The sequence below is a fragment of the Plectropomus leopardus genome, chromosome 3 (assembly GCF_026936395.1).
Source record: "Plectropomus leopardus strain MGB_pleo_1.0 chromosome 3, ASM2693639v1, whole genome shotgun sequence".
NCBI lineage: Eukaryota > Metazoa > Chordata > Actinopteri > Perciformes > Serranidae > Plectropomus > Plectropomus leopardus.
In genome coordinates this window covers 13041033-13056052 of record NC_142178.1, presented here as the reverse complement: position 1 = coordinate 13056052, position 15020 = coordinate 13041033, and the positions used below count along the sequence as shown (strand labels likewise).

The window sequence follows — 15020 nt, the reverse complement described above, 5'->3', positions numbered from 1 at the left end:
TTGTTGTTTTTATGGCTAGATCGTGAAATGTTTCTCACTATCTCACTCAGTCACCTGAGCTGACCTTAGGCCATACTGAAGATCAGAGAGAAGGAAAGAAGCAAAACTAGCAAGATGATGAATGGCAAGCCTGTAAATGTCTAGTTTTATTGAACGGGAAAGCTCTGCAAACAAATTTTGATAATCACATTTGGTTTATTATCGCTCATTTGAAATATATCGGCAATGTTGCAGGGTGAAAATTCATGGTTTGTTAGATGTCAGCCTATTAGCCATCACTGAGTCTTAAGATGCTCTTTCATGTCATATGTTTCATTTCAAGTCTAGTGGGCCATGACATGTGGAGCATGCAGTACAACAGTAACACGTGTATTACTGCATGCTAATGCACCACCATATGTAGATATTATGCAGTTATAAACAAATGATCATAATGTCTGCATATTTTTTTTGCAAATGTCCCTAATAATTTCCATGGATGTGTTACTGAATGGGCAGGCCCAGGGGCCCAGAGTTTTAGGGGCGCCCCTAACTTTCACTTGCAAAATGTCAAATGTCAAATTAATAGTACCAAAAAAGAACAGACTGAAAATGACCACAAGTATACACAAAATGACAAAAAGGACACACAATTATTTTAAAGTGACACAAAAGAGCTCTGATTAGATGCCCTGTGTTTTTTAATTGGTCTCAGGCCCAAAACTGTTGCCATGGTTCAGGCTTGGACAGAAACTGTGCAGGTTCATTTAGGATCGGACATGATTTTTTTTTTTTTTTTACGGTATCGGAGCTTTACACAAAACAACCGAGAAACGAGAGAAAATGCCATAAAGAGACGTAAATCCTCAAAAACATGCAAGAGATGCAAAACCACCATAAAGTCTCTGTGCCTTGCTACTTAGTAAGGGGAGGTGGTTTGGCTCTTTTCATATCTGTGCCCAAGGGCCCATTGTCTTATAATTCACCCATGCCTTTTTTTTCACCTGTTGTTCTCAGGTCTGCTCTTCAGCAGTTTGTTTTCTGTAGTTTGGGATTTCCCCAGTTAAACAAGGGTAAGTAAGTGACAATGATGATCCTGTCCAAGCATAAAAAAAATACTTGCCTGCCAGGCCAAAGTAACAAATGAGCCAGCTCTGACTCTCTGATGGCAGCACTCTTGTGAATAAAATGAGTCACACTTGCCCCTTTCGAGCCATGCTTGTCTAAAGGAAAGCAGAAACAAACAAGGTAAACACATTAATAAACCGTCACTTTTAATCAAGGGAGGAGTTGTGTTGCTGGCTTCATTGACACCTGTGATTCATTTTGGTATATACTCAGCAAAATTCATGCTCGTAATTCTGTATTGAAGATGCTGACAAACAGCGTTTTGCGCTGTCAGCACACATTCAGCGTTTTCTCCAGAAATATATTTGTGCAGGGTTGTGAACCATCTGAAACAGCATTTGAATTTAAGCCCTTATGCTTAATCCCAGAACTAATGTGTGGACAGCACCTTAAAGCAATGTCACCAACATGCTTTACTGAAACTATGGGGTATATACAGCCTTTACATGTAGAAATTATTTACAGTATAATGGATGCAATGGAAATATGTCTAAAGATAATTTATTGTATTCGTATCACTTGTGGTGAACCACAAGACTGATAAAAGACTGTGTGTCTTAAACAAAAATACATTTACTTCTTGTATGTCTTCAGGCAAACTGCTTCCTTAGTTGTGTTAACTGCACATCAGTCTTTTATTAAGGCTTTCTCATTTGTGTTCTTGTAAATGATCTAACAATGTGTAGTAGCACATTAAATGGGCATTATGAATTAAATGAGTCATATTCACAATGAGAGAATTTACATAATAGCGCTCCACTGCCACAGTAATAAAGCAAGTGCCACATATTGCTGCTACGTTTCACCAGAGCTCACTGAAGATAAATGCACCTAAAACATATTATTATCCTCTTTAAATATATTCACTCATTTGGCTTCCAATCAATTAGCGTGCTTTAAAATAGAAACAATAAAAACCTCTGACTAATATAGCTGTACGTGCTTGTTAGTGTATGAGCCAACAAGCTCAATACAAATGTATTATTGAGTTATGCTGTCATATTACATATAGCGACCGCACTACATATGTGTGTAGATAGGCCAGCATACGGTGTTCTAGACTACATCAGATTTACTTCAGTCATTGTCAGAGGTGGGACCAAGTTATTGTTTTTCAAGTCATGTGTAAGTCTCAAGTCTTTGCACTCAAGTTCCATTTCAAGTCCCGAGCCATGACAGGCAAATCCAGAGTCGAGATCCAGGGCCAGACAAGCAAGTCCCAATTAAGTCAAGACAGGCAAGTCCTAGGTCAAGACAGCCAAGACCGATGTCAACAAAGGCAAGTCTCGACACAAGTCAAGGCTGACCAATCCCAAGTCAAGTCCCAAGTCCTTAACATTGCATTTTGAGTTCTAATTAAGTCTTTTTCAGCCAATGTAAAGCTATTTTAACAACATAATAATAATGCATTAAATTTATAACAAATTATGAATGCTCTTTAAAAATGTATTAATTTCTTAGAACAAGTGTGACTAAACCTAATTATAAAAAAAGTACTGCCAGTATTGTAATTTCATAGCACTGTTAACCAATACCACAATAGAATGAATTTTGTATGTTTCTGTCCTGTCTTGTTTTTAACTCATCTCATATTGGAAAAAATGTCTTTAACATTATCTTCCCAAATTGACTTGGGTGACCTTATTAAGTAAAGGCTGGAATCCAAGTGAAGTCAAGTGTCATTGGTGTCTTTGATGAATTGCAAGTATTTTTGAATTTGTTGGTCGAGTTATGACTTGAGCCCAAGTCATGTGACTCAAATCCACACCTCTGGTTATTGTATAGTGAAGGTATTCTGCAAAAAACACAGCACACATAAGCAGTGATGGATCTTCCTAAAGGTGATGTGGGCAGCCATCTAGGGTGCCAGCCAGAGGCAACAATTATATTTATTTTATTTTATTTTTATTTAGCCTTTCAGAAAAATAGAGCACATGGAGAACATTAGAATAAGAGAAAATGAAATGGCAAAAGTCATCTGGGGCACTGCACAAAAACAGGAAGAATGTGAAATTTGTTCATTTGAACATACCATGTTCTCTTACTGATTGTTATTTATTAGTATTTTTTGATTGCTAAGTTGTTTACTTGTGTTATTGTTAATAACAAATCCAATAAATGTAAGAGATTAAAAGCAATTACAATAAAGTTTGTTTTGAGGATGGGGTGGGGGTGGTGGTGGGGGGGGTGAGTTTGCCAGGCGCTGAAAGTCCGGTGCTGCATTTGTGTGACGTTTGTGTGACCTTATAAAAAGCTGAGCGCTGCAGATTCTTCAAGTAAACAGTCAAGGTAGAGACATAAAGGTGAAAACCCAGGCAGCTGTGAGGTCATTTGACATCATCAGTATTACAAAGACATCCTATAACTAACAGCAGTCTATTAGTTTTATTGACATGTCATAGTATGAGACGTTCCTCAAGATGTCCTGAGATATCTCAAGAAATGACAGCTAGGAGTACAATCAAAGTCTTTGTTTGATCTGCCGCATAACACAAGAAAGAGCTTTTTAAAAAATACCAGACCCATATTTAATTTCTGACAGTCTGAGTTTATATTAACATTAAACCCTGGAGCTTAGACGTCATGGGACAGTGATGGGCCTTCATGTGAGTGGAATGTCTGAACCAACTAACTATGACCTTATGATGACCTAACTATTTCAATAAGGCCTGTGTTGATTAGAAAGGAGATTAGAGTATGATGTCATCTGAGCTGCTGTGTCACATCAATAATACCAAGCAAATCTGTAAGCTTTGAAATAGCCAAATGTCCCACTTTTTGCAAAGAATGCTGCATTAAAATAGGAAGTGTGAGCTGTGTTAGGAGTGATGGTTTGCATGCATAAACTGAGCTAAAAATAATAAGTTATCTTAGTTATTTGAGATAAGAATCTCAAATATACTTTGTATGTGTATATGTGTATACTATATGTATATATATATGCCTGTTATTGTCATGTCATAGTAAGGATGATACTGATGATCATGGTGGTCATTTGATGCTTCAGTCAGTCCCCTTAAGCTGAGCTCTTTCTGATGTTTTTGCAATCAGAGTCCTTGTTCCATATTGGCTCTTCCCCTCAGTGGATCTGAGTCATGCTCAGTTATTAGGCCTCAGAGGTCTGTGCTGAGCCTACACTGGGATCAAACTGATTTTAGCTCAGGTCTTACGGGCTTTCTCTGCCACGTGCAGGAAAATCACTGACCCACATTAGCTTCATTTATGGGGGCATTGGAGCCTTCAAAGTGGTGAACTGAGTGAGGACAGGAATGCACAATGTAGTTATTAAAGGGACACCTACTGGTGGACTGTGGCCATTGCACCTTGTGTCCATTCATACAGTATAATCAAGTCCATTCACAAAGTTCTTCATTCACTCTGAACATTTGATAGATGAGGACAGGCATTAAACTTTCAAAATAAGTTTGTGTTATTATTGTCACCATTCTATTTCTATTATCATTGTCCTCCTCTCTCATCATCACTATCAACATTGCCAACATGACTAAAATTTGGGTTTTGACTTCAGTGGAGTCGTAAACTCAATTTGACAAAAAAGCATTCACCAAATGACACAATGAACATCATCCTCCACCTCGTCATCATAATCACCTCAATCAGATTTAGTTTTTGATGCTATAAGGAGCGCATGATCCTCTTAAATCTCATGATATTTTGACTTCTTTTATATTTTCCTGTCATTTATATACTTGCATAAAAAACATTATGTCAAATAGTATTGTGTGTCCCTCTTTAAGAATAAAAAGGTACCTCTTGTCACATTCAGCTAAAAATAGACTCATTTGGTTTGATACAAAACTGAAAAAAAACCTTAATTTAAAATAGCACCTCCCCAAATTAAAACAATTTCCTTAATAGACGGATTAAAGTGTCTCCTCAGGGAGGGGTGCCAAATGTTACTAAGACCAGTTGTGACAGCTTAGAGATAACATGAAACAGGATAACCAAAAATGCAAAACTATTCATTCAAACAAATTCAAACTGCACAGCATCTTAAATCAGTTATTTTTAATACACTTATCATCATTACGTGGCATTCATTGTGTAACCTACATATAAAATAACCTCAGAAGGAACTGTTCTTTATTTATCAGATATCAGAGTAGAGGGTGCCTAGTGCATGTTTTTTTTTTTTGTCTTTGATTGTCATTTCCCTCCCCTGAGCTACAGATATTTTATACATGACCCTTCCTCCACCATAAATAACCATATTTCACTGCTGCTGTTTATTTTAATCAACTCATCGTTCAACTCCAACGATGTCGCAGGATACAGGACAATAAATACAATATACAGCCATTTAAAGTTGAGTGTCCCTCCCCTAAGACAAATAAAAAAAATAACCCCTTATGCTTAAAAAAAATATTTGACGTGCCTCCACTTTGCACCCCTTTCCATTAACAACAACTACGGACAGTCCCTAATAATGGTAAAATCATTAATTTGTTGTATAATATTAAATATAGAGACCGCACTACGTATGAAATATACTAGCCGTGTGGATTTATAATAGATCCATGGGTTTTTCCGTGTTTTGTCGTATACCTGCTCAGAGACATACGATTATGAGACACTGTCGTAGTGCTAATGTTTCAAAGTCTCACCAGCAGTCACAGCAAATCAACGTTCAATAAAAAAGTGGGCTTTATAACGCCTGCCTGGAATATTTTGAAGGGTCCACGCTGGGTCCTTCAGGCGCATCGAGCTGCTGTTTTGTTCTGTCCTCTGATTGGTCGCCTCCCGCTTCGTTCTTCTGACAAGCAAAATATAGCCAGGCTGAGTTTGGTGGCAAGTGAAGAAAAGCGCCGTATATTATCTCTACTTGAACACCGCAAAGATGTCTGAGGAACGGTCTGAAAGATCCGATGGGAAGATTGTGAAGATGGAGATCGACTACAGTTCAACTGTAGACCAGCGACTCCCGGAGTGCGAGAAAATGGCCAAAGTAAGTGTGAAAGAGGCCAGCGCCGGCTGAGTCATGGTGCGACGGCATCAGTGTGTTAGCATCCAAGCTAACATCGGCGTTTTAGCAGCACCCGAGAACCTCATACAACCCATGTATTGAGCGTAAATTAAACATGAATGTTGATGTGTGTTATAACCTTCTCACATTAAAGTTGCCCTTTTGTTGTCGCAGAGAGACATATATGCTTTTGTTTTTAGGCTCGCTAGCAAGCTAGTAATTTTAGCGGTCTAGTCGTTGGAAAAATATTATAAGCTAACCTGCTTGCTAGGCGGAAGACTTTTATTTTGTATACGTTATGTCCACAGAAACTTTTAACATATGTCGAATGTAGTAAGTGTTAATACGAGTTTTGTATTTTTTTTATTGCAGGAGGGCAAGCTGCAGGAGGCCATTGAGAACTTGTTGTCATTGGAGAAGCAAACAAGAACGGTTAGTGGATCTTTACAACTGCAACTTGTTTACTTTCCTATTCATTAAGCTATGAAAGGTTCAACCTCTGGGAGGTCAATCCCCGAATGTGATGCCATAAATACACTGACTGTTTATGATAAGGCTGAACATTATTTCTCAGCCCACCCCAAAACATAGTGATTTGCTGGACCTTCCTCATTGTCAGGCTATATATCTTAATTAAAATGTCCAAATCACAGAAGATACTTAACTGTGCTTTCTTTTGGACCTGATTTAAGCAGTGGATATAGTCTTCAGTTAGAAAAACAAGCTTGTAATGTCACCCAGAACAGTAACAGCTTTCTGCTTTCATGCCAAAGAAAAAAAAAAGAAATCACCAAATTAACCAAAATGTCCCGGAAAACAAGTTTCTTTGAACCCTATTATATATATTTGGGTGGTTGTGTCCTCAGCATCAAACATTTACAAGTACAGGAAAATTTCCTAAGTAGCTGTGTGTGTATGCTTTAGTCCTTGTTTTACTGATCTGCCTCTAACCCCTCAGGCATCAGACATGGTGTCCACTTCCAGAATCCTTGTGGCCGTGGTCCAGATGTGTTATGAAGCCAAGGACTGGGATGCCCTGAATGAAAACATCATGTTGCTCTCCAAAAGGAGGAGTCAGCTCAAACAGGTGGGATATTTCTTCCTCCCTGATGGTCTGTTATGTCCAGAACATATTCTTTTGAATTCAACATTTTTCTTGTACCCTAACAAGAAATCTTGTGAACAGCACCACTGACCAATCAAATTACCCAACAATGAGCATTGCAGTTCAGAGAGACATCGAGCATATTTTGTGAACTCTGCAATATTCACACCAACATATATTTTAAAGACTTGGATTCCTGTTTATTATAATCTTTTTGGAAAGTCCTATTGAGCTGAAATTAGACATGTAACTACATTTGCAGGACTTATAACAAACTTGATTTAATTAATACCTTGCAGTCATTGTTTGTCAAGCTCTAATGAGGTATGTATCATTTTTTGTTTTGCTCTCTGTCTTATCAGGCTGTTGCCAAGATGGTGCAAGAATGTTACAAGTATGTTGATAATGTGACTGATCTGCCCATCAAGCTGAGGCTCATCGACACACTTCGCACCGTGACTGCTGGCAAGGTCTGGAATGTTTTTATGTGTATTAAAATAGAGATGTAGCTATAGACAACATGAAAGCTACATTAAGTACCTGCAGGCCACTCTGTGGAGGGAACCTGAGAATGACATGGTAACTATGTTGGAAGCACCCAGAGATTTGTGTATCAACAGGCATACCAATGTAAATGTATTGTTTGTTTATATCTTCTGAGTGGGGAAACAATGACATTTACTAAGGTTTTATGCAATTTTTGAGGGTCTTATTTTCATGAAAAATTCTCTTCCTCTGAGAATTGCATTAAAATGTGTTTAGTTATATAATAGGTTGGTTGGTTGTGGGGATGAATGGATTACCATTCCACTAAAGACATAACCCTGCTTCTCCTCGCTAATACACTAAACATGTCCTCCTCATAGATCTATGTAGAGATTGAGCGTGCCAGGCTGACAAAGACTTTGGCCAATATCAAGGAGCAGAGTGGAGAGGTCAAAGAGGCAGCTTCAATTCTTCAGGAGCTGCAGGTAAGAGGCTAATGTTCTTTATTTTCTTCCTTTTAGGGTGGAGAAAAATCTTCCCAGTAGTTGTGGTGGCTAATGCTTTAAGAGGTATGAAAAAAATTGGAGTGTTAGAGTTTTGTTAGAAGTCCCTAAAATACTTTTTCTGGCACAGGTGGAGACCTATGGCTCCATGGAGAAAAAAGAGAAGGTGGAGTTCATCTTGGAACAGATGAGGCTTTGCATCGCTGTCAAGGATTACATTCGCACCCAGATCATCAGCAAGAAGATAAACACCAAGTTCTTCCAAGAGGAGGGCACTGAGGTAAGAGAAAGAAGCCAGGAAATGAGCGCTAACAAAATACAGCAATGTGTTGTTGGCTTGACAAACACTCCCTGACACTCTTTGTTCTCTTTGAAAGCTGGTATGTATTTTTAGTGGATCTGAACCGAGCAGGTCGATGTACCGGAACACTAATTTTTTCCTGTTGTCTATTGAACAACTCAGGAGTCGAAGCTGAAGTACTACAACCTGATGATTCAGGTAGACCAGCACGAGGGCTCCTACCTGTCTATCTGCAAACACTACCGGGCCATTTATGACACACCCTGCATCTTGGAGGACAGCAGCAAGTGGCAACAGGTAGGTGGACTTCTTCTCAAAGCCAAATTATATCATGATGTAATATTAAACATATGCATTTGTATTTTTTTCCCATAATCAATGAGAATGTATGATTCTTCTACTGGTGTTTCCAATTCACTGCTGTGCTACTGCTGTCTGTTTTTCTGCCTTAGTGCTGGTGCACAGTATCATGGTTACAGAAGAACAATATGTTTGTAAACACAATAAATTACTGTACCAACCCTGACTTAATGAGCACAAACACTAGTTTTGCACACATTGCAGATATATCCAAGAGCATTGTCAGTTAATCTGCAGATTGGGTAGGTCAGGTCATAAACATTAACATATTGAATAATAGCGGGCGGGTAGAATGATAAATTCTTGCTGCCATTTTTATTTTACCAACATGTAATCTGTTACCATATCATCACATTTAGTAATGATATTGACTTAATTACAGAGATACATTCCTGATTTTTTTCTTTTGGACTGTTGCTAAAACTACGGATTGTACTTCCACATATTTGTACGCCTGCCGCCACCACGGACACAAAGAGTATAGGAGCAGATCAGGAGAGAGACCCGTCTCTTTCTCTTTCCTACTCTCTCTCACACACTAATTGTCTCTCAAACTCGAACCATAGTCAGACCAAACGGTAAAACTAGGCACTGCTGATCAAATATAAACCAAGATTTTGTGACTGTATTGTGTATTGTCTCGCTGAAAGTGTCTTCAGAAACGCATTGTAGTGCACTGCCTGGCTGTAATACAAGTTTGTGAACAGGAAGTGGGCGATATACTGTTTGCTATATTGTAAAATAGGAGGCTAAAAATATTGATTTCAAACATTTAAAACTAAGCAGTGCTGATCAAATATGAACCAAAATTCTGCTACTGTTTAAAGTTTGAGTTAAGCCCTATTTCCTCTGTCAAATTTAAGTTTAGTTCTGTCAAGTTTCTAACTACAGTTTATTTGTTTTGCTGCTTAAATGTCTCAGGATAATTGGAACTGTACTGTATATGCACGCATTGAAATGTTTACCGTCACTCAAAGCAGCTTTACTTATCATCAAAGTAAATTGTTAAAGAAAATACTCATACATCAATACAATACTGGATTTAAAGTCAACATAGCCTGTGGGTGCGTGTCTCTAAATCAGAGAAAACATATTCGGTTGTGTGACAGTTGGATAATTCATGCGTGTATGTGGTTTCGGATGACGTCAGAGCTGATCCGTGTGTCACTCCTGGGCACATATCCAGGATGTGAACATCCTTTTGATCAATGCTCTTCTTCTCAATGAATAGTGACAATCACAGCACAGTTTACAATACAGACAACAAAACAACACTGTGTATCTGTTCCATGACTTTATTTTGCTTCTTGTCCTTTAAACGTCGCTTGAGAAGCCATGAATGTATTTGTATTTCAGGCCCTGAAGAGTGTCGTGCTGTATGTGATTCTTGCCCCTTACGACAACGAGCAGTCGGACCTCGTGCACAGAATCAGTGCGGACAAGAAACTGGAAGAAATCCCTAAATACAAGTAAGACATAGTTTGTGCTCCTCTGCCTGCTGGCTTCACCATAAATACAAAAAACAGTCCCCAGACTTAATGTGATGTGGGTCCAGTTTCTTCTTATGCATTCACGGCATATTTGTAAATGATGTAGCATTTTTTTACTTTTAATGGGCAGAGGTGTGATACCAGGAAAAAAAGTCTTTAAAAGTATGGGCTATTTTAATTAACCGTGCAATATACCAGTTAGTGTGTGCTGTTGCTGAATTGTGGTCAGAAAAGGAACGTCTTGACACATACAGCACCGTCAGACAAACTGAACTAACTTGTTTGTTTGTTTTTTTTTTACCATGGGAATGCAAGATGCCCGAGGTTGTTGTGTGTTTCCTACTCGGGGGAATGATCATAGCACTGCGTACTTCTAAAATGTGCTTACATTCTACAGGAAGGTATGAACACAGGGTAATTTTCACTCCATTCTTCCTCCATTTCTAGGGACCTCCTGAAACAGTTCACCACTATGGAGCTGATGCGCTGGGCCTCCCTGGTGGAGGATTATGGGAAGGAGCTGAGAGAGGGCTCAACTGACAGCCCTGCCACAGACGTCTTCTCGTATACAGAAGAAGGGGAGAAGAGGTGGAAGGACCTGAAGAACAGGGTGGTGGAGCATGTAAGTCCCACAAGCTCTCCTCATGTGTAACTGATGCGTACATATTCAGATTAGTTTGGTGAGAAGTTGTTGACTCTTGGCAGCAGAGAGATATCTAATCAAATACATTTTCTAAGAGCTTTTAACGGCATTTTAGCTGTCCCAAACTTGGCTGGCGTATTCAAACCGTTAATTAATATTAAATAAGTATCTTATGGTGATAAATATTGTCCATAGACGTTGCACTAGCTGCTGTGAATCATTCTTTTTTTTTTTTTTTTAATTTAGCTGGACAAAAAGGTGTGGATGTTGCGGATTAGACTAATTAGCATTTCTAGTGAAAAGTGAAGCCGTATGTCACATAAAAATCTTGAGACTGCATTTACATGCACGCTTAAATTTCATGTAAATAGCATGTTCTGTTTGGATATTCTGAATAAAGCCTCATTCTTTACGTAGCATTTTCCGATTCAAGCTGAGCTCAACCACAGGAGTTTTAAAATACAGATGAATTTGGGTCGCACAATGCAAATAAGGGAAAACATCACAGATGTTCTTCTCTTAAATCTCAACCTCGTGCACACATTACAGGATATTCTCAAAATTATCGTGTTAACGGTAGCAGGAATGCACCACTTCATGTGATGTCATGGGGACGCAGTTGTAATACCCACAGAAACTGATGTTGTGCAATGAAGTGTCATGTGAGCAATGTTTTGCACTGAGATAACCCAAAGCAGAAGGCTAATGGAGTCTGCATGAGAACATTATCAACTCAGGTTGTCTATTCCTCAGTGAGAACTGGAGGTGAGATTTCAACTGTCAGTTTTAATATCTGACGACAGTAGCATGTAAAATAGCTGTAGCTTTAAGGGCTGGAGTGTTTACTGTTGCTTGATAACTGTAATCATCCATATTTTTAATCTTAAATATCAAACAAGTCTATCATTTTCAGGAGGGCCCTGATGAGTCTGAGCTGTTAAACACTGGATCTGTAAAACTATCACATTACCATATAATCAACACTGACCGTGGTCCCAAACTGGATTTCTGCTCTGATGCAGAAATCCAGAAAATCCAGGGGGATAAACTGGGGATAAATCAGCTCGAAAATCCTGTAGTCTGAGCCTGGCTTAAGATATGTGGGATATGCAGGTATTATTAGTGTTTCAGAAGCATTCTTTGGACACCTATACAGCGCATCCAGAATATGCATCTTGATCAGGGATTTTAACGCAATTTGGGACACACAGCCTCTTGTCTGTTAACGGGCTGCTCTGTGCGTTGGCATGGATACTTTGTACACGCATCAGCCAGCCGACAGAGTTAGGGTAGAGATGCATGCCCAAAAGAAAAGCCTACATTTTAAACAACACCTACAAACACACCTACTTTTAAACATTATAAAGGACTTGTATCAACAGGGTTTTTTGATACACTCAAATATTGTTGTGCTTGCAAAGTTGAACAAGTCAGTGGATAAACTCTGAAAAGATCCCATTTAATGTTAAGAAGCAAAACAGCACAAGTGGCCCAGACAGTGTATTTTAGTGTATTTTAACGTAATAAGCAACATTTTAGGACACATTATTCGAGTGAGTATGCGTGGTTGCATGTAAATTGGTATATTAACTTTCATTTTCATTAGCCATGTAAACAGCTTAGCAGGAGTATTGTGTTTTTCAGAATTAGGACAAAAAAAACTGAATATTTTATGCATGTAATAATATTCAATGACCGTCAAAGTAGGAATGTTTGATTTATTTAAGTGGAAAATGAATCAAAGTGGAGACATTGGGGTAAAAATACCAGAAAGCAGTAAAAGTGCAACGCAGACAAACATAGGAACAACTGATGTGATGGATGTGTTATTGAAGCTGTGCAGATCCAGCAGGTAAAATGTTAGACTGTTATGTGCAATATTAAAGCACACTCAAATTAGATTGGTTGGATATTGCTCATTAATATATTTTTTTCAGCTATGACTGTTAATGTGACCAGAAAGGACCCCTGTTCTAACCTGAAATATTATCCTATCATATCTTCTGCTGCAGATATGTAAAATAATGATATTCTCCCTTTTCCACCCAGAACATCAGAATAATGGCCAAATATTACACCAGAATCACAATGAAGAGGATGGCTGGACTCCTTGACCTCTCTATTGACGTAAGCAGCAGTTTTACTAATTATCTTTTTTTAATTCAGTCAATATGACCTCTAGTTCGAAGCTGCTTTGGGATACTAAGGAAACTACGTATCAGGATTTGGTCCCGCTGGAAAATAATTTTGAAAGACTAACATATCTACTCAAACATTTCTCCAGGAATCCGAGGAGTTCCTCTCCAGCCTAGTTGTAAACAAGACCATCTACGCCAAGGTCGACCGGCTGGCCGGCATCATCAACTTTCAGAGGCCAAAAGACCCCAACGACCTGCTCAACGACTGGTCACACAAACTCAACTCTCTCATGTCTCTGGTCAACAAGACCACGCATCTCATCGCCAAGGAGGAGATGATCCACAACCTGCAGTGAGACAAGAACGCAGTGCTTTATTTTACGTCTTGGTTCATATTTGTTTGTTTTTCCCTCTGTTGAAAAAAAATGTTTTTGAATATACAGTATATTGGCGGACTGTGAATGCAGCGTTATTACAATGTCATACAATTGGAGATAAATCTGCAGCACATGCACAGAACTTCAACTTTGTTCATTTTTTTTTACTATCCAGTAAAAACCTCAACAATAAACACATGAGCACCTCCCATCATTGCTTCTCTCTGTCACTAAGTGGATCTCCACATATGCTCCCCATTGCCATCTAATTATATACAATATTTCATAATTTTTTTTGCTGAATTAAAGAAGACTGAGAATTTGATTTATCTTTAGCAATGCAAACAATTGTTCCTTATTTAGTGAACAGTTGTATTACACAGTATTTAATGTGACCCTACTATGATACATTTAAGAGCGGTTTCAAAATTGCACTTCTGTGATGTAACTTGGTATATCTTAAATCATGTATAATAGATCTGGCAAAAAGAAATTGGGAAAAAATGCTATATTTCAACTGCTTTAATCAAGAATCACCTGTCCTAGTGAAACAAGAGGTCAGGTCCATGCAAAAGTTTTAATATAGTACAGTCTAGTTCAAGAATATTTATAATCCGATTTCTACATGAATGCTCTGACTAATCTTGACCAATATAGCCCATCTTGTTACTGTGGTCATTTTCATACTATGGAAAGTAAACTCCCATCTGTCTTTTTAGAAATGTTTTTTTATTTTTATTTTTTTTTTGGTCAAGTAACCAGGGTGTCTGCAGGTCTTAAAATGTCCTAAATTAAATTTTATAAATAGTATGCCTGAAAAGTCATTAGTCTTCAGTTTGAATTTGTGAGGCCTAACTTGCCACAAACACCTGATCCAACTGAACGCATCCATCTTTTCTTTTTCTCAAAATGAGTCATGCTCTTTTGTGTGAAAGTCCACAATTTGGATGTTTTTTTTAGTCATTTTTTTAACCTACCACTGAATCTAAAGCTTTGCTTTTACTTTGCTCGTACCTTGTGGAAAAATGAAGAAAAACTTAACTTACATTAATAACCATACTTCTAAAACTTACCTCTTCATGGGACCACTTATATACTACTTACCTTTATAAACTAATAAATATTCCCTAATCCAGCATAGAAATGCCCCTGCTATCATAATGCCTTTACAAAGGTTAAAACACCGGAGCAACAATACAAGTACTGCAAGTTCACAGCAACAAAACTGACACTACCACTGATTGTGTATGCCAGCTATTCTAAAATGTCAGACTATATATTGTCTTGTAATTTTAAAGTAGACTCTAGCTCAGCCATGGTAGTAAAATTTTCATGGTGGTGAAATTTAACGTGGACTTTGTGGGACTGTGAGGAAATGCAGATGCTTTCGCGTGTTAAGTTAATTTCAAGGTGCACTGAGGCTGGTCCATCACCTTACTGTAGGTGTTGGTTTTTCCTTTCATTCGGCACCCAGCTGCACATTTACGCTGGTACAGCTCTACACGATGCTTAACCTCACGCCTGAC

The 15020-nt window shown here is 38.3% G+C and overlaps 1 protein-coding gene across 1 annotated transcript; it reads left to right on the top strand.

The window, feature by feature from the left end:
* The first annotated feature begins 5859 nt into the window (after nucleotides 1-5859).
* On the top strand, nucleotides 5860-13703 carry psmd12 (proteasome 26S subunit, non-ATPase 12). The gene is made up of 11 exons (XM_042485794.2): nucleotides 5860-6073; nucleotides 6464-6523; nucleotides 7050-7178; nucleotides 7559-7666; nucleotides 8063-8167; nucleotides 8316-8465; nucleotides 8649-8783; nucleotides 10203-10315; nucleotides 10784-10958; nucleotides 13029-13106; nucleotides 13264-13703. The coding sequence occupies exons 1-11, from the start codon at nucleotides 5966-5968 to the stop codon at nucleotides 13471-13473; spliced, it is 1371 nt and encodes a 456-aa protein (XP_042341728.1). The 5' UTR covers nucleotides 5860-5965; the 3' UTR covers nucleotides 13474-13703.
* Nucleotides 13704-15020: the final 1317 nt, after the last annotated feature.

What these genes read in the sequence shown, in the direction of transcription:
- psmd12 (XM_042485794.2), top strand. Translation starts at nt 5,966, where the DNA reads ATGTCTGAGGAACGGTCTGAAAGATCCGATGGGAAGATTGTGAAGATG. An exon ending in GAAGAAATCCCTAAATACAA is followed by an intron (nt 10,316 to 10,783) that starts GTAAGACATAGT and finishes CTCCATTTCTAG; the next exon opens with GGACCTCCTGAAACAGTTCA. An exon ending in AGAACAGGGTGGTGGAGCAT is followed by an intron (nt 10,959 to 13,028) that starts GTAAGTCCCACA and finishes TTTTCCACCCAG; the next exon opens with AACATCAGAATAATGGCCAA.